The sequence below is a fragment of the Trachypithecus francoisi genome, unplaced genomic scaffold (assembly GCF_009764315.1).
Source record: "Trachypithecus francoisi isolate TF-2019V2 unplaced genomic scaffold, Tfra_2.0 Lachesis_group16, whole genome shotgun sequence".
NCBI classification, from domain to species: domain Eukaryota; kingdom Metazoa; phylum Chordata; class Mammalia; order Primates; family Cercopithecidae; genus Trachypithecus; species Trachypithecus francoisi.
Genome location: NW_022681461.1, coordinates 64,237,414 through 64,262,040, shown reverse-complemented (window position 1 = coordinate 64,262,040; position 24,627 = coordinate 64,237,414). Strand labels below are relative to the sequence as shown.

Sequence of the window (24,627 nt, the reverse complement as noted above, 5' to 3'; positions counted from 1 at the left end):
CATTTACCACCCAAAGCTTCCAGGGCTTTCATGAAAGGCAGGTAGAGGCCTGTGTAGACAGAGCTAGCTTACTTCCTAGAAATTCGTGGGAGTTAAAATTTCAGGTAGACCTGCCCATTAAGTCTTCATTTCAGTTTATACTGGCATTCAATGGTATGGCTGTGGCCTCAAAAGAGTGTTGTGCAATGCTCTGAGAAAGAAAATAGCCTGGGGCCACTGAGATGCTGACTTCTTATTTTTCTCTCAAAGGCCAAAAAGCCCATCAGGAACACTATCACTTCCATCACATAGTTTATCTTTCTAACTGTTGCAGACGTCATCACCTCCTATGATGGAAAAATCATTGTGAAATAATGAGGCAGATGCCAGAGGGATAATGCTAGGCTTGGATCCTGTGTCCATCTTGGGCAATTCAGTTGAACAGATATTTATTTTGTACTTACTTTGTGCAAGGCATTATAGATATAACACTTTAAAAAAACTTTTGGAGCCTCAAGTTACCTACCTGCAAGATGGTAATGTTGTATTAATACCTAGAGCTGGAGGTGGTATAATATAGTGGCTATATATATATATATATATACAGTGGCTATATATATAATATATGGCACACCTGCTTACAGGAGACACACGATTCCTTTGCTGGCTGACTTTGACTCTGGCTCAAGAACACTTTGAATCAAACAGATGCTCATGTTCATAGCAGCCTTATATTATACTATTACAGCTGGCCTTTGGAGTCAGACCTGGGTTCAAATGTAGCTCTACCACTCATTAGCAGTGTGATCTTACTTAAGTTCTTTGCCGTTTCCTTAGCTGAAAAATGGGAATAAGAATAGTGTCACCCCACTTAGAATTCTCATGAGGATTAAGAGGTAATGCTTAGCACAATGTCTGGCCTATAGTAAGTGCTCCAAAATGCTTAAAAATAATGAAAGCACCTAGGCCACAGCAGAACCTAGTATTCATCCACGAAGGCAAAGACCCAATGTACTGTGGATCAGACAGGATGTTTTTGGCTGTAAGCAATGGAGAGCTAACTCAAACCAAATTAAGCTGTAAGCACACTTGCGTGCTCTCATACACAATCACTTCAGAGTTGAGAGGGCCTTCATGGTTGACTAAACCCAGTGGGCCTGAGTTTCCTGCTCCTTCTCTTGGCTTGGCCCTCCCTAGTCTTGCGGTAAAATATCCGCAGGCGTTCTGGTTGCTCCACACCCATGAACAGCCATGCCCAGAGGAAAAGAGGACTGTTTCTAGAAATGTTTTCAGAAAAGGGAGGAGGAACCGCTCCCAAGTCCACAGAAAACCTTTCCTCAGGCCTCAAGAGCCCATATTGTGTCACATAATCACTCCTGATGGAATCATGGGCTAGAAGGATGGAATTATTCTTGGGCCAGTTGCGTTCATCCTAGCAGCTGGGGGTGAATTCTCCTGAGGTCAGAGCTCTCAGGGGGAGGTATCTGAACAAAGTCATGGCTCCTAGGAAGGACGGAGGAGATCAATGGATGCTGGGTAGACCATCATTTTGTTGGAGACTTTTGGGGGCCATATGCTGAAAATTAAAAGTAATGACTCCTTGCAGTTCTGTGGCATCCAGTAATTTTCAGAGTGCTCAATTTCTGGTCATTTTTCCCCTGGAATCTTTTAGGGAAGATTTGCAGCCTACATTATGATTACTTTGTTTCTAGAGTTTATTGTAAAACCTCAGTTTTAACAGCAGCTTCAATTTCCTTTCTCACTAAACTCTTCTGGCTACAGGGTAGATCGAAAGGGGCTGTATCCTATTAGCAAGCATGACTGGTTTAGGCAAATCCTAGCTTGATCTGAGCCTGGGTCTGCTGTAGACCTGATGTTAACAACATCACAGGAAGAGAGCATCACTGATATCCCCGGGGATTTTGCTGTGGCCTGGTCAACACAGCCAAATGCGATTACAAATGGACATGAAAAAAAGATGTGTGAAGTGTCTTGCACAGCACTGGCATTCAACCGTGCTTCCTTTTGCCTTCTTCTTGGTTCCTATAAAGTAAAAACTCTTCAGGTAACCACATAGCTTTGAAGTTAGGATCTTAGACATGATCTAGCCCAGGATTTCTTAAGTCTTTGGATAGGTTTGGGAGTGGGACCAGTGTACCCCCAAAGGATCCAAATTTGTGTTGTGCACACTATTGTACAGTTTTCAGACGAAGCTCTGCAGCTTCCAACACATTCTCAAAAGGTCTGAGACCCAAACAGGTGGACTGTAATCTCCTTGTTTTACAGGTGAGGAAAATGAGGCTGAGACGCATATGACTTATGTAAGGTCACATTATAAGGTGGATGGTATAGGAAGAAAAGCACTCCAGAGCAGTGATTTTCAAATGGAAATATGTAGAATTCTATGAGGTGCTTCTGTGATTTTATAAACATTAGATTCAAATTCCACGTTTAAAGTGGTAATAAAAAGACAAGCAAAACGGAGAAATCGAACATAGACTGAATATAAGATTGGAACTCTTTCATAACTCTAATTAATATGAATTTTTGTTTTTCAAAACAGCCTCACTGTTCTCATTGAGTTACTTTATATTCAGTAAATGTTATAAATGTGAACTCAAGAATTTATCCTGGCAAAAGACACCTTAAACCTTTTACCAATGCAGTTACCTTTGAAAAAAGGGGTTTGCTGCTGAAAGTAGGGGAAGGGGCACTGGATTCACCATTTACTAGCCAAGTAACTGGGAGACCAGGTTTGTGAGTATCACAAGAAATGATATATTTTAAAAGGCAACATAAGCTGAAAGTCTATGGAACACTGGTTTCCTCCTGCTCAGAACAGTATGTTAAGACATTTGTGGTTACAAATGCCCAATCGGGCCAGGCGCGGTGGCTCACGCCTGTAATCCCAGCACTTTGGCAGGCAGATCACCTGAGGTTAGGAGTTCGAGACCAGCCTGGCCAACATGGTGAAACCCCGTCTCTACTAAAAACACAAAAATTAGCCAGACATGGTGACAGGCGCCTGTAATCCCAGCTACTCCAGAGGCTGAGGCAGGAGAATCGCTTGAACCCAGGAGACGGAGGCTGCAGTGAGCTGAGATCGTGCCATTGCACTTCAGCCTGGGTGACAAGAGCGAGACTTCGTCTCAAACAAGCAAACAAACAAATGCCCAATCGACTCTCCTCTTTTCATAATGAACTCTGGCTGAATCAGATGGCCCAAAACAAAACTTTAAGTTTAGGGCCTGCTTAGGTGTGAATGTAAACGAACTTCGATAGTCTTGGGAAAAGTTGTGATCTATCTACAAAATGGTGTGGTGGTATGTGGATGGGGGCACTAGAGGCAGGCAATGTCACACGAAGATACACTGATACACTTCACACATCTTTGGCATTAGACAGATCTGGGTTTGAATTCCAGCTCTCTTCCTTTCCAACCATGTGACTTTGGTTTTTTTAACCTTTGAGCCTCAGTGTCCGCATCTACAAAATGTTTCAAGGAAGAATCTGATCAGCATGTGCAGAAAACCAAAGGAAATGAAGCCAGTTAAAGCTTTGTGGTGGTGGGGGGTGTGTGTGGATCTCTAACTCCCCAGGGAAAATGTGTGCACCAGAGGGTGCCTAAACCTGGGAGACAGCAGATGGCCCACAGCAGCCTGTCCCCTTCCCCTGGCCCACAAAGCACATGAAGAAGCCAACCAGCCAGCTCAAAAGCGGAAGATCTAACGTACTACTTCTGCAAATGGAAATCCACATATACTCAATGCAGAACGAAACAGACTCTCACCCCAAAAATATTAGTGAAAGTGCATACACTTTATTATGTACATTGTTAGAAAGGGAGGCCACCTGGAAAAACTCCTGCACTGGCACTGTGTTCCTAGAGCTCCTTCTATGCGTCCCTCCCAAGTGATTTCACTTCAACCGATTGGACTATGAATTCACAAGGCAGAAAAGTCAAGGTCATTTGCTATCTGGAGACAGGAGAACTCAAGGATCCAAAAGCACTGTTACTCTTAAGTCGCAGAAAAGATTTTCAGCCAGGATATGGAGCCTCCTGGTCCTCAAGGGTAAGCCACCTCACACAATGGATAAACCCATCATTTTAAAATTCAAAATATAAGTGCAACTTGAGTTTACGTTGCACTGCTCCATACCCCTAATAAACTCAGCTAGGAGCCAGGACACATGGTAGTTCAAGGCTTCCTAAAATAAGCTTGAAATTGGGGTACAGGGGAAGGGACATCCATTGGCTGGATGGCCAGAGTGGTTCAGCTAAGGACAGCTATAAAGGCTTGCACTGGGAAAGAAAGCTGTTATTCTTAGACTTCTCTAGGTGAACTCAGAGTCTCAAAGAGGAAATGTTACAAATGTCACCTGCCAGCTTTCTTGCCAGTAAATAGAATGCCAGGTTGCTCAGATTCACAGACATTTGCAAAACAGAAGATGTCTCCTAATATTATAGACTAAGAAACTGCTGTCCAGAGAAGCTGACCAGTTCCTCTTTCAGCATCAATATACATGATAGAAGAATGACTAGGTAAGTTTAAAAAGATCTACGTCTATATAGATATCGTAAAGTTTGACAGTATCTGCCCAAGATAATTAGACATTATATAGTCAATACATTGTGAATTCCTTATACTATGTAATGAATGGGTTTGTAATCAAGATATTTCACAGTGTACCACAGTTAACAGCATGCAGATAGTAAAATATAATGGTTTCCTAAAGTTATCTCTTAAAAAAGTATTTTAGTCCTTAAGCTATTCAAATGGATATATAACAATTGCATATAGAACGTAGAGAAAATTTTATTACAAAATTAAAACTATTTAAAACCTGATATATGAAAATAGGCAACAGTGAGAAAAAAGCACTTTTGTGACAAATATTTAGCTAGTTTGAAAGGCAGAACACAGAGGAATCATTTACTCACAAAGAAGGCTCAAAGAAGTTAAAACATGGATGTATTTTTAAAATGACCACTATAGTAGTGAATTTAAGTCTTTGAAGGGTTAGAGTAATCTTTTTCATTAGTCTTGACTATTGCTGGTTCTGACAAGTACAGGCAAGAAATGGCTACTCTCAAATAAGGATTATTCTGAAACATGGTCTGGATTTAGAGAATAAATGAACATCAGGGAAATTTTCTTAATTAAGACTCTGCGCCGGGCGCGGTAGCTCATGCCTGTAATCCCAGCACTTTGGGAGGCAGAGGTGGGTGGATCACCCGAGGTTAGGAGTTTGTGACTAGTCTGATCAACATGGTGAAACCCCATCTCTACTAAAAAAAAAAAAAAAAAAAAAAAAAAAATTAGCTGGGCATGGTGGCATGAGCCTGTAATCCCAGCTATTGGAGAGGCTGAGGCAGGAGAATCTCCTGAACCTGGGAGGTGGAGGTTGCAGTGAGCTGAGATCATGCTATTGCACTCCAGCCTGGGCAACAAGAGTGAAACTTCATCTCAAAAAAAAAAAAAAAAAAAAAAGACTCTCCGGAGTAAGGCACATTTGACCTAGAGAAGCTGACTTTGGTGTAAGATCATCCCTTTCTGCAAAGCATTTATCCAGTCAGCAGTGTCAGGTGGCAGTTACAGCCCAGGTTGCCTCTGGCCTGAGTGCTTAGGGGGTTCGGAATGAGTCAGTGGAAGTCAAAACAAGAGGGATCTAACCTACTACATAATAATCTAAACATACAAACTTTTAACTATTTTAAGACTAACAGATTACCTTCTATAATCACCAATCTCTCAGTATTTACAAGCTAACAATTCTTTCACCTATTTTTATAACTGCTATGCATTCTGGGAACACCACAATTGACATATGGAAAAGGAAAAGCCCTACCCTCTTTGTATGAGTTAAAGGCTAATTTGGTCCCCCACTTCATCCTTGGAAGGGCAGCACTCATTTCCATGCTAGCCTAGATGGCCGTGTTTTGCCCCTATGATTCCTTGCAGCATATCTATGGGCAGAGGGAAGACAATTGTTGAGTTTTTCTCAGCAGCAATGGTGGTCAGTGTCTGCAGGTACCGGAGCTGAAGGGCTGCAGGAGATTCAGTGATGACCATGGAGGCTTCTTTCAGAGCCCTGGATGCATTCATTTCTCCTTCGGCTGCAATAACCTATGGACAGGTGAAAGGAGAGGTTGAACTGGAGAAAACCACATGGTGACACGCAGCACTCTTTAACCTGGGGTACGTATACCACAGGCGGTCCACAAAACTTTCCAGGGTGTATGCCAGAAGAGTTTTAAGGAAATCAGTTTCTATATACTCAGTTTTCATACGCTTCTTTTTCTAAAACTGACTTGCCTGAGTAGTGCCTGGATCAAGACATTCTCTTTTTTTATTTTTATTTTTTCTTTGAGACGGAGTCTCACTCTGTCGCCCAGGCTGGAGTGCAGTGGCAAAATCTTGGCTCACTGCAAGCTCCGATTGCCGGGTTCACACCATTCTCCTGCCTCAGCCTCCCAAGTAGCTGGGACTACGGGTGCCTGCCACCTCGCCCGGCTAATTTTTTGTATTTTTAGTAGAGATGGGATTTCATCGTGTTGGTCAGGATGGTCTCGATCTCCTGACCTGGTGATCCGCCTGCCTCGGACTCCCAAAGTGCTAGGATTACAAGCATGAGCCACCACGCCCAGCCAAGCCATTCCCTTTTACTACAGCCTTTCTCCCATTTTCCAGGGTAACAAACAAAGGGATAATTCCAAATACTGAGCAGGATTGAGAAAGCAAGTAACTTTAATGACTGCATGCAAATCCTTTTGCAAGTCAGGAGGATTTCCAGTTCTCTGATGAGTACCTTACTAAACTGAAAACCGACAGGTCGTTATAAATATTTTTTGATGAAAGACTGTGATATGATTTTATTAGCACATAAATTCAAAGGGAGTGCTAAGAACTGTATGATACTTTAAACAAAATTTCCATTTCCATCTACTTATTTATGTAAATAAGGTTTCAAAGTCCTTATAGCTATAAAAATGAAAAATAGGAATAAAACCGATGCTGAATCCTGTCTCATTCTAGCATTAAACAACAGCCATCTATACATGCACGATTTAATTCTCATTCATCTTATGAAGACAAGCATTTCTAGTAAACATCGACTTCTTGTACTGGGTGCAGTGGCTCACACTTGTAATCCCAAAACTTTGGGAGGCCAAGGTGGGCAGATCACTTGAGGTCAGGAGTTCGAGACTAGCCTGGCCAACATGGCAAAACCCCATCTCCACTAAAAGTACAAAAATTAGCCAGGCATTGTGGCAAACACCTGTAAATCCAGCTACCTGGGAGGCTGAGACAGGAGAGTTGCTTGAACCCGGGAGGTTGCAGTGAGCCAAGATCATGCCACTGCACTCCAGCTTGGGTGACAGAATGAGACTCTGTCTCAAAAAAAAAATTGACTTCTTATTTAGGAGAAATTCTGAAATGTTTGTAGAACCTTGTTTTTAGTTACAGGAAATTTTAAAAAACTAATTCTAATTCTAAATGTGTTGCAGTAGGTTAATAAAATAATTCATGACAAAATATACATTAGGAAAAGAATCTGGGGGAAGTGAAGGTGCAATAAAAAACTTAGGTTTAAGAAGAAGAAGAAAAAAAATAAAAATAAAAAGCTCCTGACCGTTAAGAGTTTACTTACATTTTTTTTTTTTTTTTTTTTTTTTTTTTGAGACGGAGTCTCACTCTGTTGCTCGGGCTGGAGTGCAGTGGCCGGATCTCAGCTCACTGCAAGCTCCGCCTCCCGGGTTTACGCCATTCTCCTGCCTCAGCCTCCCGAGTGGCTGGGACTACAGGCGCCCGCCACCTCGCCCGGCTAGTTTTTGTATTTTTTAGTAGAGACGGGGTTTCACAGTGTTAGCCAGGATGGTCTCGATCTCCTGACCTTGTGATCCGCCCGTCTCGGCCTCCCAAAGTGCTGGGATTACAGGCTTGAGCCACCGCGCCTGGCCTACTTACATATTTTTAATGGATAACTACATCATTATTATTTCTCATTGGGTACATTTAAAAGAATGATGTTAACAGTTTTATTTTAAAATGTCAATATTTACAACATGCCATGAATTATATTCTTGGCAAGTACATAAATTCAAGATGAAAATTTTTACATGCCAATTTAAAATGTTTGATGGGCTTTATAGCTTTTCTAAATTCTGTAAGGGGTTTCACAGGCAAAAAAGTTTGAAGATCACTCGAGCAGTGGAGAGAACAGGAGCTCTGGAATCAAATGGACTTGAGTTCAAATCCCAAATCTAACATTTACCAGCCGAATGTCCTCAGAGAGGTTACTGAACATCCTGAACCTCAGTTTCTCATTCTTAAAGCAGACTAACATGTACTTCAGAGGACCACTTGTGAGGAAGACAGAGAAAGTATATAAAGTGTTAAATGAATAAAGGGGGTTATTACAGAGCATTCCTCTGGCAAGACCTGATTTTCGTGTCCAACTATGTTTAAAGCACAAAAGATTCAAGGTAGTTCTTTAATTCATAATCCTAGGAGAAGGAAAGGTATTAAGATACCATAATTATCAAGATTTAAAGTACAGTTTCTCCAGGTTATTATCCTCACTTGAATCTTGAAAAATTAGTGGTCCATAATACTCCATGAATATCAGAATTGGAGGCAATGGTCTTATGCCCAGTGAAATTTCATTCACTTACATAGCAAAATTTGGGGGCCTTAAGCCCTGTGTAGGAGAAGCTGGGGACAGAGTGGAATCCCTAGCCTTCTTCAGCTCCTGGTCAGGTAGGGAAGGCAGACATGGAAGTAGATCATTTCATTCTGGTGTGATAAATGCTGACAGATATATGTACAAGGCACAGTGCTAGCACACAGAAGAAAGAAACTTTTCCAGAGGGTGACGTGGTGAGGTTATAGAAGTTGAATATTAAATGATAAAATGTTTGCTGTTTAGAAAAAGATGAGGAAGAATATTTTAGGCAGAACACATGAAATGGTAATGAAGTATAAAAATGGTATATTCCAGAAAACTGTCAATGGCTGAATATTATGGTAGGAAGAGGGGAAAGGTGAGGGATGAATGGGGCCGGGTTCTGAAGAGCAGTGACGGGCCAGGGTGTTTGGTCTTCATTCTGTAGGCAATGGGAAACTGCAAAATGATTTTAAGCAGATAAGTAACCTCCATCAGGTCTAGTTTGAAAAAACTCTCTGATGGATGTCTGAGGTTAGAAGAGAAGGCAGTGAAAGCTGCTAGTGGAACTGCTTTAGAGTGGGTGGTATGATTCACAGGTGGTAGGGACAGAGAATGAAATGGTTTGGGGAGCTATTCTGCCTCCCCGAAGGAGGGCGAATCAATGGAATATGGAAACTAGGTAGGAGGAGGAAAGGGGGACAGAGGCTGAGACCCAGGTTTCTAGGTTTGGGTTGCATAGGTTAGTGCCATTAATGGAGATAGGATACAGAATACGGTACTCACTGAGAGAAAGCATCTAGTTTATAGGGTAAAAACCTAATTTATCACAGCCACATATCACATCCTGCAGGAACAAGGGTCAGCTCTGCTCAAAGAAAACCACAGAACTGTATTCCAAGGTAGGCACTAGAGAGATATATCAGCAATCCCCTGCTATGACAGCAGTAGGCTCTGATTTTTTCCATATCATCTCAGATGTCCAATTAGGCACTTTTTTCTTTGGACATGGACCAGCTGAAAAGACACCTCATTTCCCACCACCAATCAATACACAAGTGCTTGGCTGAGAAGCCAGACCCAATGGGCTGGGCACACATTTTGTTCAGAGAGAAGCCACACTGAGCAAGCTCCAAAGATGTAAACAACACCACCGGCTTTGTCTAAATACAGGCCAAGTACACTCTGTTGGTAGGATCTTAGAGAGCAAAGCAAGCTATTTGTGGGTGTGCACAGCTTTTGTCGAATGTGTAGTAATCTCATAGCAATCAACATTTTATATTTACAGAATATCATTTTAAAGTCTGGCATTTTCATGTATGTGAAATTGGTGCTACCTGTCCCTTCTGTAGACCAGGTGGTCTGGGCAGAGGAAAGGGCAGAGAAAGGTGATCTGTATGTCTGCACTCCACCCTCTCAATTGATAGACTTCTACACCCAGAAACATGAGCCCAAAAGCATGTGCCAGGTGTTTTTCTGAGAGTTATGAAAAGGAAACAAAAGATGATGCAAACACAAAAGAGATTACATTTCAAGCCACTAAAAGCTGTTCTAAACACTTTAAAAACCAAACCTAACATACAGAGAAACACATGGGAGAATCTGTCCTCTTCTGTGACTGCTTTCTTTCACTCAAATTATATGTGTGAGCACTTACATTCATTCTCTTTGCTATGTAGTATGCCTACGTGTGAATAAACCAGACTTCCTCCATTCAGCTAGGAATGGACATTTGGGTATTCTATAGTTTGGCTCAATGTGCTGCTGTGAACATTCTAGTACATGCCTTAGTAAACATATGAGTGCATTTCTGTTAGATTCATAGTTAGGAGTTGGAGCTGCTGGCTCATAGGGTATACAAATGTTCAGTTTGAATAGACGTTGCCAGACTGTTTTCCAAAGTGGTTGTATTAAGTTACACTGCCACCAGCGGAATATGAGAGTTCAAGTTCCTCTCTCACCCACACTGGGTTCTTTTCCGTTCTTTTCAGGCCATTCTGATAGCTGTCTAGTGTGACATCTGCTTATAATGTGAATTTGCATTTCCCAGATGGCTAATGAACCTAAGGAATTTTTCTGTAAAGTCTCTTAATCTTTAGTTTCTTCCACTCTATCTCATCTTTCCTGTGCAATTTATTTGTTGAAGAAACTGTGACCCCCCTATTTTCCATGAGAATTTCAAGACAATAAGCCTATGGTTGTTGCAGGATTACTGTGTTTTACAGAAGGGCTAGGCTCACTGTGATTCTATGTGTGAACTCCAAGGCAGTTGCTGCCCGGGTTCATGAGCCTGCTTCTAGACTAACCCTATAACCCCGTCCAAATGGGAGTATGGCAATTCACAATTCTAAGTGGTTTCTTCTCTCTTTTCTTACTGTTATAAAGGGAAGATAGAAACTTTCTTTCCAAACTCTTAAGAATGCTATGGAAAAGGCTCATAGCCCATCCTGGGAAGTCAGTCCTAAAGGAGGCAGTGAGGAGCAGAGGGGAATTCTAATTTCCACTGCCACTAATCAACTGTGTGACCTTGCAGATGTCACTTAACTTTTCTGGGCTTCAATTTTTCCTTTGAATAGTGGAATGGCAAACAAGTTTCATTTTTTTTAACGTTTTTATTATTTAATTTTTAATTTAATTTAATTTTTTTGAGGAGTCTTGCTCTATCACCCAGGCTAAAGTGCAGTGGCACAATCTCAGCTCACTGCAACCTCCACCCCCAGGGTTCAAGCAATTCTCCTGTCTCAGCCTCCCAAGTAGCTGGGATTACAGGTGCCTGCCACCACGCCGGGCTACTTTTTGTATTTTTAGTAAAGACGGGGTTTCACCACGTTGGCCAGGCTGGTCTCGAACTCCTCACCTCAGGTGATCTACCCACCTCAGCCTCCCAAAGTGCTGGGATTATAGATGCGAGCTCGGCCTCAAGTTTTGTTTTTTAGAGCTAACTCTAAGCAGTTGAGGGTTGTTACCTGGAGTGCTGTAGAAGGGTTCTGAGGCCAAGTCTAAGCTCAGTGGAAAACAGTGCTGTGGTTAATTACTAGCGTAGGAATAGCAGGATGGAGTGGTAGCATCTGGGCTAGGTATTTGCCACCTATGGAAGATAATCTCTGAGGATCCTTTGGGCTGTGACATTCTATATAGTATATGTATGGCACATTCTACTATTCAATCTGGTTTGGAAATGAGGCTTTTGGCTAATAACACATTCTAGTTAAAAGCAATTCCTAATTTTCAAAACAATTAGATGATAGGGCACATTTAATAACATCATAAACATAATTTAATCTTCCAAATGTAATGGCTTTGAAAGAAGGCACTTGAGGGTTCTGCAGTGCTATCAGGTTATCATCACAAAGCAACAATGATCACATTAGGCAAACCTAAACATTCTGGTTAATAGAAAATTCTGAAGTCACACGTCAAATGAGCTACTATCCTATTTGATGCTGGCTAAGAAATTATAGTGACCAGTTTGTGGCTTAAAGGGCATCCTAAGAAAAGAACAGGGTTCTGTGGTCAGCCAGTTACCACCAGCTACTACTATTTTCTAACAATAACAAATTGGTTTGCTCCTTGTATCTTGGGAGATTTGTCAAGTCCACAGCAACTCCTCCTATGAAAACTGCTTCTCTTCTTCAACCCATTCACAGGCACAGGGCTGTGGAACCATATTATTATGCTGTCTTTGCACTTTGACCAAAGTTGGACCAAAAAGATTCTCTCTTCTGTGAATGTGGAATTAGGGCTAGTCTGTGTTCTTTAGCATTCACCTGGCAGACATGTAAACCTGGGAGCTAGACTTTCTCCACCACAAGCTATCTACAGTGACATGTAGCAGAGGAAAGGGAATGACTTTTTCCCTGAACTGCCTTCTGGTTCTTTTGGTGAGACTTGCCCCTACTTCCTACCCTTGGGTTTGGTGAGATATCCCTGAACTTTTACACATTATCATCTTTAAAGATACTCTTTTCTAGGTTAGGTTAACAAATATTTCCTCAGTGCCTCCCAGAGGGGCCATGCCACCCATGCAGGGCTAAGATATTGGCAGATGATGATGAAAAGAAGGAAGAAAAAAGGCAGATGTCAAAGTAAGAGAATGTAAACAAGAGGAAAAGAGAGAATGAGGAATAGGAAACAGTAAAAGGGAAAAAGATCCAGAGAAAAGAAAAAGAACAAAAAAGAAGCCAAAAATAAGTAAGAGATGGGTGGTATGGATGGAATGATGACCCACTTGCTGCGAAGCTGGAATTGTTAATTTGTCCTTAATAATGAATTGGGAGAATAAAGTATGGTACATACAGTCATAAAAGAATGAGGTAAGTCTATATGTACTGATATGCCCACAGATATTGATATTAAATGAAAAAAGCAGAGCACAGAACAACATGTGCAGTATAACCCTACTTTTGTAAAACAAACAAGCCAGTAATCCAAAACCCTGGTCAAATAAAATCCAAATACACTCAACTGTTAAGAGTTGGGGGGCCGGGCGCAGTGGCTCAAGCCTGGAATCCCAGCACTTTGGGAGGCTGAAACAGGTGGATCATGAGGTCAGGAGATCGAGACCATCCTGGCTAACACGGTGAAACCCTGTCTCTACTAAAAAATACAAAAAACTAGCCGGGCGAGGTGGCAGGCGCCTGTAGTCCCAGCTACTTGGGAGGCTGAGGCAGGAGAATGGCATGAACCCGGGAGGCGGAGGTCGCAGTGAGCTGAGATCTGGCCACTGCACTCCAGCCTGGGCCACAGAGCGACACTCCATCTCAAAAAAAAAAAAAAAAAAAGAGTGGTGACCTCTGAGGGAATATGATTTGAAGTTACGGGGAGGGCTTTCACTTCTACTAACTTTACCACTTCAAGATTATTTCAATCTTTCACAGCAAGCACGTTTCACTTTGTTATAATTATTAATAAAAGAGAAAACTCAGTAAGACACACAAGTTTTAAGAAAATGTTACCTTGGCGCGGGCCTCACGGGATGCTTCTGCTTCTGCAGCCATGGCTCTCTGGAGCTGCACAGGTAGTTTCACATCCTTGATTTCCACACGCTCCACCTTTATTCCCCAGGCATCAGTGGCATCATCCAGAGTAGACTGTTAAGAAGAGAGAAGACAAGCTAAATCTGCTCAGCCCAGATGCCGACAGAGGGTGTATTCACTGGGATTTGGAAGAGTTAAGGTGCTGGGGAGAGTAGTGGAGAGACAGTTACTCCACGGTGGAAAGAATGGTGATGCAGGGGCTAGCTCACTGATCCTGATTGTGTTGCTTGCAAGCTAATGCAAGGGTTAGCAAGCTTCTTCTAAAAGGGCCATATAGTGATTGTTTATTTGTAGTCTCTGTCTCAACTATTTAACCCAGCTGTTGTAGTCAAAAGCAGCCACGGATAATATATAAATAAATGGCTGTGGCTATACTCCAGTCAAACTTTACTTACAAAAACTACAGCCTGTAGGCTACAGTTTGCCAACTCCTGAGCTAATGTGACTCTGTGTAAGCCATATTACTCCTTTGTGCTTCAACTTCCTTCCTTTAGAATGTCACGCGAATGAAACCACACATCTATTTCATAGGTTGTTGTGGATATCAAATACAATCATAGATTTTACCCACAACGAAGCATATACAAATAACAAGAATCCAGACTTACAGCACTCTATCTTTTCTGAACAAGCTATGCTTAACTGAATATCTGTAACTCAAGAAAGACTGGAAAGCACAACGGTTATCATTCATGGGACTCACACACAGAATAAAGCTTTAGGAATACCTACACTATCTTGTAGAATAGCTTCTGTTCTAAACAAAAAGGTTATTATTGATTCTGGAAAAAAATACACACTGAAGAAAATTTTTTTTAAATGTACACATGAGTGTTATTAACTCATGAACCGCTAATGTGAAAAATCTCCCCTCCCACCAAATTTAAAAAATTTTACGATGAAGGAAAATAAAAGGCCACAGACCCCCACAACTTGAATTAATAAAAGGTTCTCAAACAACCATTGACCCTTTGCTTCATTTTTCAACTTTTGGGAGGTAACAGCATCGACGCACTCCCCACCTGCATGTTGTGTGCGATTTCTTCTCTGTCAGAGAGGATCTGAGAAAGGTTCTTGGTGCCCAGAACATTCCTCAGAGTAGTTTGTGCCAAAAGACGGGTGGCTGAGTCAGCATTGGTGATATTTGCCACAGCCAGGGTTGCATTCTGAACACGGTAATAGACCACACCATCCACGCTAATTGTCACTGAATCCTTAGTGAGGATCTGCAAGATGAAGGAAGCAATTTTATATCTGTCAATGGTTTGTTGTTTTTTTTTTTAACATAACTGTAAGGAATGTTATTCTACAGAATATCTTATAATACTAGCCGATTTTCTTTAGTAAGACATCATAAAGTTAATTATATCTTTTAAAATTTAATAAAATAAATGTATTTATTCAAGTCCATTAATTCATTCAATCATACAAATAATATTGAGATATCACTCAACAGCAGGCACTGTCCTAGGTACCAGGGATTAAGGTAGGAAAAAACTTGGTTCCTACTTTAAAGGAGGTTAGGGAATCAAAGGAAGCTTTTAGGGGCAGCTGTGCGTGGCAGGGGTGATACTGAATTGAAACTTGAAGAAAGGAATACAATTTTTCTGAGGGTGTTGGGTGGAGTGGAAGAACATTCAAGAGAGAGGCACTAGAGAGTCAAGGTTTGATAAACTACAAGTTGCAACATATTACTGGAACAAAAAGTGCAAGAGGAATGTTTTTAAAGGGCAAGGTCAGCACAAAAACATATTTTACAGCATGCTACATAAAAATGCTAAACATGATATAATTTTGTTTTAAGCTAAAAAGTTATCTGAGTGAGAGGCTCCAGGAAAACAGTTACATCAATCACTTAAACTTACTGGGACTCAGTTATCTTATTTGTAAAGTAGAGATTAATTATAGTACCTACTTTGCATTGTTGCTAGAATTAGTGCGCTAAATACATTCAAGTGCTCAGAAAAGTTCCTGGTACATAAAAGCTGTCATATTATTTCATCTTGGATAACGGTGGTAACTTTACCGAATAAAACCTTGACTTGATTAACTGTAATAAGTTAATTTAGACAATAAGTAAGCCAGCTGGGCATGATGGCATACACCTGTAGCTCCAGCTACTCAGGAGGCTGAGGCAGGAAGAGTGCTCCAGCCTGGGAATTCCAGCCTCTCTCACTGACAACATCAGGCTGGCACCTTTCTACTGATCATTTAAATGTCCTTCTCTCTGTGAAACTTTCTTGACTTACTTGGCAGAGTTAAGCACTCTTCCCTTGCACTTCCACTGCACCTTATTGTAGTGACATTATTTATTCACATTTCTACTTCTCTCTTTGGGTATGAATTTCTTAAGGGCAATTCTTGGTAACTCTAGCACTAACGGAGTGCTTGAAACATAGCGGGTAGTCAATAAATGAGAGATGAACTGAACTGAAATGTGGTCCTGAGAACAGTGACTGATGAGGAGCAAAGAAGTGAGAGTTAGGAGACCTGAACTGTAGTCCCAGCTCTGCCTTCAGGTCCCTGGATGGCCTCTAGCAAGGCTTTTAACCCATTTGACCTACAGATTCCTCATTTGTGAGATGGCACTAATAATCATGCCTAATTCTACTCAAATTTCTGTGAAGATCAAATAAGAACATACTTGTGAATGAAGCCCTTTTGAAAGAGTAAACAGCTATGTAAATGGAAGGTAATAACAACAATGTTGTTACATGGCTTGTTTAGCCCTGCCAGACATCAAAGCAGTGATCCTTTTTTAGTAATCTCAAAATACTTCTAACATGGAAGAGAAGTGGAGGATTTATAAATAAATGTACAGTGTATTACCATCTTGTATGAAAACTAATTATTTCCCATGACATGATGGGAAAATGTCATTCCCAAATTCTTGCCACTTTGACTTTGCCACAGCTTCTTTCTAAAGCTACAGCTTCTCTGCCTACCGTTTATCATCGGCAAGGGTTTATCTCCCTTCACAGAAACTTCACAGGGGATCAGAAAAAGGATTGCTTGCCAAGTTCTAATCTGCTTTGCATTCAGCAGCTTGCAGAAGAGGAAAGAGCCACTGGAAAGCAGAAACTTAAACAGCAACTCTGCCAGATGTCTGTAACGTTTATAGTGGAAAACGCCAGAATGCCCAGCTACCCTGAAAGAGGCTCCTTCTGAGACTCAATCTTCCCTAGACGATGGGAAAACATACAGGGAATACGGTGATACTCTAAGTCTTGTTCTTATGAGTAAAATGTGGGCAAAATCACTTCTGGCATCACTAACTTCGGGTGGATTATAAAGTCTGACCTCACCCACTTCTTGGATCAGTACCAACAAGGAAGTTCCTAAGCTGGTTTCTGGTATTTGTGACATGAGAAGGCAACATGGCCAGGCTCCATCACCATGCTGAGTATCTGGCCTTTGGCCAGGAAACACTGACAGCATTCTTCTGTCCTTCCCACTTCATGATGTTTTTAGGTTTTCTGTATGCAATGGTTATTATGCCTCCTAAGGACATGGTTCCCAGGATGGCCATCACTTTTTCAGGGGCTATAAGGGAGTTCATGTACAATGCATTTAGCACAGAGCTGTGGAAAAAGCAGCACTATACAGGGAATCTGAAGAGCTCAATTTTAGTCTTGGCTCTGCCACTGTAATTTAGAGGAATTCCTTTGTTTCACTGCAACTATATACTTTCTAGGGATTCTGCCGCGAGTTTCATCTATGATAATATTTGTGAAGTAGTTTGAAAAGGCACAAAATAATCACTAGTATAAAATATTATGTTTTATCTAAAATGCCCAACAAGCAGTTTCTAATTCTTTGGTTTCTAACCAATTTATCTAGAATAAAACCTTAAGAAGAAAAAAATATTGTACTAAATAGGGTTTTCTATCAGAAACCCATAGAAGAGAAACGTGGTAATAAAAATGGTGATAGTAATAACAATGATGATATTATTATACTTTCATTAGCATTACACTATATTTTCTAATAATCGTCCCTCGGGAGCTGTGGGAGATTGATTCTAGGACTCCCAGAGGATACCAAAATCCCAGATGTTCAAGTCCCTTATATACAGTGAGTGGCACAATATTCGCATACAATTTATGCAATCCTCCTTTATATATTAAATCCTTTCTAGAGTACTTATAATACTTAACACAATATAAATACTATGTAAATAGTTGCTATACTATACTGTTTTTTTAAAATTTGTATTATTGTATCATTGTCTATTGCTTTTTTCCCCAAATATTTTTGATCCATGGAGCCAACCATATAATCTATGTACATTTTCCTGTATACTTTAAATCATCTGTAGATTACTTATATTATCTAACACAATACCTACACATTACTTCATTCATGTGGATTCAGTGCCATACTTGTTGTATGATAAATTCAAATTTTGCTTTTGGGATCTTTGTGGAGTTTTTTTCCTAATCTTTTCAGTCTGTGGTTGGCTGAATCCCTGTATGCAAAACCTATGCACGCAAAGAGTCAACTGTAATACTAACAGTAAGAACTTATACAGTACTTACTATTTATCAGTCATTGCTCTAAGCACTTCTCAGAACCACCCTATACAGTAGTTCTTACTATTACAATCTCTATTTTCTGGATGAGGAAACTGAAGCACAGAAAAGTTAAAGGACTTGCTTAAGGTCACTGAGCTAGAAATGCTGAAGGCAGTCAAGATCTAAAGCCTATTCTCTAGCCAGGCACGGTGGCTCACGCCTGCAATCCCAGCACTTTAGGAAGCCAGGGCAGATTACCTGAGGTCAGGAGTTTGAGACCAGCCTGGCCAACATGGCAAAACCCCGTCTCTACTAAAAATAGAAAAAAAGTATCTGGGCGTGGTGGTGCATGTCTGTAGTCTGTTGCTTGGGAGGCTGAGGCATGAGAATCACTTGAACCCAGGCGGCAGAGGTTGCAGTGAGCCAAGATCACACTACTGCACTCCAGCCTGGGCAACAGAGCAAGACTCTATCTCAATTTAAAAAAAAAAATTTAAAATGAATAAAGCCTATGTTCTAACTATGCTGTCCCTCATTATAAAGCACTTTCACATAGGATATCTCAGTTATTCAAAGAAAACCTTACCTCCTGAGGAGGAATATCAAATGAAATAGTTCTCATGTCCACTTTGATGAAGCTGTCAGTGCATGGCAGAATAAAAAACAAACCTGCAACAAAGATACACACATTACACAGACACAGCCACCTAATCAGTTCACTTCTCCATTCAGTTTTAAGAAGATCAACCTAATGAACAGAAAAGTCATCAGTTCATCTTCGTGAATGAGCCAGAAGCCAGGTACGATAACGTTGATTCCTCTTGCTTACTTCCCACATTTGACTGTCCCCACTAAAGTCTGTGGAGTTAATTTCCTTAATCCACTGTTGCTATCACTCTTCCCCCCACCGCCCCACTGGGACCAATGCAGTCATTTCCCAGGCCATCCTTCTATTTTTTGTAGTTTCTCTCCTATAATATATTTCCTAAGCTGCAAGCAGAGCAATCCCCTCTAAAATACAAACCCTGCCCCACGCATGGTCCTGCATAACTCGCCTTTGTTCCCCTCTTCAGCCACTTCCCCTCTCTTCACACCCTGCCCTCTTGCTGGAAGATCTACTTGCAGTTTCTTGAATCTGCAATACTCTCCTCTTTGTTGCTTTGTGTATGTTGCTATTTCCATTGCAAACACCTCCTGTTGGTTAACACCTTTCAGACCTCAAGACTCAGTCAAGATGTAACTTCCAGAAAGACTTGCCTCAGCCTACTACTAGTTTGGATCAGTAACACTTCTCGGGTTTTCTCTTTTCTCACAGCTCTCTGTGAGTACCTGATCATAATACTTATCACATAGGATTGTAGCTATCTGTTTCCTTGTTGGTCCCTACCACTAAATAGGGAGATCCTTAAGGGTAGGGACTGTGTTTTAGTCTTCCTTGAATTCCCAGAGCCTGGAACACAGTAGGAGCTTAATTGAAGTTTGCCAAATAAATGACTGAAAGTCTTTCTTTGGTAGAGATTCTCATGCTCAAATTTGTATAGCTGTACTATTCTTGGCCTAAGTGGTAATCTTACCAGCTCAAATGGGAAGGGGAGGGGAAGGGTAGGAAGGAAAGGGTAACAAAAGACTGGCTAGAGCCACTGCTATTGTTACACAACTTCTGCTACGTGAACTATTTTCTAAGACAGAGTAGAAGAGGCCCTCATAAGGGAAATCACATCAATAAAAAAATTTTAGGCTGGGCATGGTGGCTCACGTCTGTAATCCTAGAGATTTGGGAGGCTGGGGTGGGAAGATTGCTTGAGGTCAGGAGTTCAAGGCTGCAGTGAGACATAAGCATGCCACTGCACTCCAGCCTGGGTGACAGAATGATACCCTGTCTTTAAAAAAACAACTAAATAAAAATAAAAATAAAAATAAAAATAAAGAACCTCAGGTTTCAGATCAACAATCTAGAATCCCAGTACTGACCAGGTCCTTTGGCTCCTCCTTGTAAAATGCGACCCAGTCTAAAGATGATGGCTCTTTCATATTCTTTTATAATCTAGAATAAAAACATGAATGATAATTTAACATGAAGAGTACAAATATTTACATGCATGGCTTCTTAAATATATATTTCTGCTCTAAACAGATCAGATGCCTCATCTTTTTTCTTTAGATCCAGATCATATCTATAAATCATATGTTCAATGTTTACCTTCTCAAAGCATATTTATTATATTCTTACTGATTACAAAAGCAATAGATACTCACTGTATAAATTTAGGAAGGACAGAATAGTATACAGAAACAAATCCATAACCTCACTCCTCAGGTGTTAACATTGTTATTCAGTTACTCATGCAGGCCAGGCACGGTGGCTCACGCCTGTAATCTCAGCTTTCTGGGAAACCCAGATGGGCAGATCACAGAGGTTAGGAGTTCAAGACCAGCCTGGCCAACATGGTGAAACCCCATTTCTACTAAAAATACAAAAATTATCCGGGTATGGTGGCGGGCACCTGCAATCCCAGCTACTCGGGAGGCTGAGGCAGGAGAAATCACTTGAACCTGGAAGCTGGTGGTTGCAGTGAGCTGAGATTGCACCACTGCACTCCAGCCTGGGCAACAGGGTGACTCCGTCTCAAAAAAAAAAAAATAATAATAATAATAATAATCCCAGCTACATGGGAGGCTGAGGCAGGAGAATCCCTTGAACCCGGGAGGCAGAGGTTGCAGTGAGCTGAGATCGCGCCACTATACTCCAGCCTGGGCAACAGAGCGAGACTCCGGCTCAAAAAAAAAAAAAAATTACTCATGCACTGTTAATTCAGAAAACAAAAAGCTGAAGTCTTCACAGTTTTTCTTCTGATTCCCTTAAGAATAAATTGATCTGAAAATGCTTGGAACATATTTTATCTTCTTAGAAGTATGTAATGATAGTCCTAATATCAAAGTATTAACAACTTTGTAGAAAAAAATAACCAGCACTGAGGGTATTTATGACGTGCCAGGCATAAGTACATTTAGACACACTAATTCATTTAATCCTCGCAACAGTCCTGTGAAGTAGGTACTGTTACTTTCTCCCATTTTACAGGTGAGGAAACAGCAAGGGTCCTACAATCAACAGTAAAGCCAGCAGTCAAACCCCATCATCCTAACTCTGAAGAACTTGTCCTCTCAGAACCATCTCACATCCCTGGCCCCAGGAAATTTTTGATGGTGATCCTTACTTTAGCCCATGCGGAAGGGCAATAGCTGAAACAAGTTTTAAGGTTCCGTCTTAATAGGTGAGTAGAAGAAATTTTCCAAAGGAAGGATGAAGAAATAAGAATTATAACAGAGAGACAGTCTGTCTCTTTCTCACACACACACATAGGTACACACGAATAGGCGTATGGAGGTAGGAGTTTGACCCCTTCCCAGAAGTGAAGGAAATGTTCTTTACCTTTATGCACATCCAGATTGAGATTGGGAAAGTTATAACTGTGAATAAGAATGAGAATGCCACCAAAATCCATCCGCAAGGTCCAAGGCCCTTACTGGGGCTGTCTGTTGAAAACAAAAAATATACAACTCTTACAACTGTTACTAGCATAATCACCACCATCTTCATCCTTACCATTTGCTGAACACCTATGTGCTTGGCATTACACCAGCTGTTTTACATGAATTTCCCCATCTAATCCTCATATAGCCCTGAAGTGTAGGTACTACTTTCCTTTATCTATGTAATGCCATAACACAAGTATATTTCCATATTACTCACTACTTTATTCGGCAAACATTTATTAAGCATCTACTATTTATTAGGCCCTCTGCTTTGTACTGAAGTGACAACAATGAATAAGACCCAATCCCAGCTTTCAGGGTTAAAGTTTAGTGGGAAAGTCAGACAAACACATAATTATAATATTAGGTGGTAAGTACAGATATAGAGTATCTGTTCAGAATATTTCGAAGACACATAATGAGTTAACTCATGCAGTTAGGATGGAGGTGAGAATGGAATGGGGTGGGGAGGTAATGGTGGCTGTCAGAGAGTTTCTTGCAGGATGTAATGGTAAGAAAATATCAATGAAAAGAAAGTGTAGGCTGGGCGTGGTGGCTCACGCCTGTAATCCCAGCACTTTGGGAGGCCGAGACGGGTGGATCACTTGAGGTCAAGAGTTTGAGACCAGCCTGATCAACATGATAAAACCCCATCTCTACTAAAAATACAAAAATTAGCTAGGCATTGTGGTGAGTGCCTGTAATCCCAGCTACTGGGAAGGCTGAGGCCAGAGAATTGCATGAACCCAGGAGGTGGAGGTTGCAGTGAGCCGAGATTGCACCACTGCACTCCAGCCTGGGCAACAGAGGAAGAGTCTGTCAAAAAAAAAAGAAAAGAAAAGAAAAAAGAGAGAAAGAATGAAAGAGAGAAAGCAAAGACAAGCAAAGCAAAGAAAAGAAGAAAAGAAAAGGGAAAGAGGGAAAAGGCATTAGAGCATTTTAGCTAGGAGTACAATATGATTAAAGGTGAAAACCATATGGTATGAGTATAAAGTTGTTTAGAGCCTCTTTTTAAAAATTACACCTGTAAAATATTTCATTAGGTTTATGCAGCATCATTTATTGCCCACTTCCTGATTGCACAGGTTGATTTCTCAGTGCTATAAACAGTGTTGCAGTGAACATCTTTGTACATAGTTTTCCTCTCACATTTCTAATTGCTTCCTGTTCCTGTAATATGAAACAGCTTTTCCGTCTGATTACAAAGGTAATGTTGCAAAAAATTCACAAAGTATAACAAAGGAGGGAAAAATTACTTTAAATTCAGAGGTATTTTGGTATATTCTTTGAAAACTTTCCTTGTGTACACACCGTATTTTTAAATTATTTATTTATTTATTTATTTATTTATTTATTCATTTATTTTTGAGACAGTCTCGCTCTGTTGCCCAGGCTGGAATGCAGTAGACAATCTCACCTCACTGCAACCTCCACCTCCTGGGTTCATGCGATTTTCCTGTCTCAGTCTCCTGAGTAGCTGGGATTACAGCCACCCGCCACCACACCCAGCTACTTTTCGTATTTAGTAGAGACGGGGTTTCACCACGTTGGCCACGCTGGTCTCCAACTCCTGACATCAAATGATCTGCCCACCATGGCCTTCCAAAGTGCTGGGATTACAGGCATAAGCCACTGCGCCTGGCCTTAAATGATATTTTTTAAAATAAATAAATGAATAAATTGTGTAACCTATTTTTCTCCCCTGTAGCTATTTCTCTTTCACCTTCTTTTTTGGCCTTCGTGGCTATGCATTTGTGTTTTTGAAGTTACACTTACATAAAGTTTAAAAAGTCAAACCATTCTATAAGATTAGTACAAAAAAGGGCATTCCCATGCTCACCTCTTCCAATTTCCTCCTCCTCAAAAACATTTGCTACTTTGACCATTTTGATATCTACCTCCATGTTTCTAAATAATATGCTTTGTGGCTGGCTGCAGTGGCTCACGCCTGTAATCCCAGTACTTCGGAGGGCTGAGAAGGGAGGATCCCTTGAGCCTAGGAGTTTGAGACTAGCCTGGGCAACATAGGGAGATTCTTTCTCTACTCTAGAAAAAAAAAAAAAAAATAATAATATGCTTCTGCCAGGCATGGTGGCTCACACCTGTAATCCCAGCACTTTGGGAGGCCGAGATGGGAGGATTGCTTGAGCTCAGGAGTTTGAGACCATTATGGGCAAGTGGTCTCAAATCCCATCTCTACTTGAAACTTAAAAAAAAAAATTAGCTTGGTGTGGTGGCACACACCTGTAGTCCCAGCTACTGAGGAGACTGAAATAGGGGGATTGTTTGAGTCTGGGAGTTCATGGCTGCAGTGAGCTGTGATGCACCCCAGCCTGGGCAACAAAAGGAGGAAAGGGAGGGGAGGGGAGGGGAGGGGAGGGGAGGGGAGGAAGGAAGGAAGGAAGGAAGGAAGGAAGGAAGGAGGGAAGGAAATGCTTGTTTTGTTACTTCTTGCTTTTTCAGTTTTGAGGACTATTAACTTTCTACTACAGAAAAGGATTTAGTTCTCTTTCCTCCCTCTTACCCCCACCACATACTTATACTCATCTTTCCAATATAATTACATCATAACTTTATTTAGATCAATATGAGATTTTATATTATGAATTTATAAATTCAATTCAAAGCTAAGCCAAGTAGTGAGGTATCACTGGTTTTCTCTTCCTGTACCATTTTTGTTTTTTCTGGAGTTACTGTCTTATTTTTTCCCTTTGTTCAGTTTTCAATGTACTTATTGATCCAATCTTAAATCAATTGCCTAAATTTCCTCTCAAAGGGGTCAGGTATACTATCAATTGTTATCTTCTGAAGGAATTCTCTCTCAGAGCCTTGTGTGGACTTCCCTCATCTGGTGTGCACGGCTATCATTCTGCAATTGCTTTCACCATCATCCC

At 41.0% G+C, this 24,627-nt stretch overlaps 1 protein-coding gene across 2 annotated transcripts in view; it reads right to left on the bottom strand.

Moving 5' to 3' along the window:
- Positions 1–3,777: 3,777 nt before the first annotated feature.
- The window catches only part of STOM (stomatin), a 32,206-nt gene continuing 11,356 nt past the window's right edge, over positions 3,778–24,627 (bottom strand). For both annotated transcript variants that reach the window (XM_033237588.1, XM_033237587.1), the window contains 6 exons: positions 21,630–21,733; positions 20,168–20,240; positions 18,783–18,865; positions 14,705–14,908; positions 13,602–13,736; positions 3,778–6,107 (listed from right to left, as the gene is read on the bottom strand). In XM_033237588.1, coding sequence (XP_033093479.1) covers positions 5,901–6,107; positions 13,602–13,736; positions 14,705–14,908; positions 18,783–18,865; positions 20,168–20,240; positions 21,630–21,733 — 806 coding nt within the window. In that variant the 3' untranslated portion in view covers positions 3,778–5,900. The remainder of the gene's footprint in view (positions 6,108–13,601; positions 13,737–14,704; positions 14,909–18,782; positions 18,866–20,167; positions 20,241–21,629; positions 21,734–24,627) is intronic.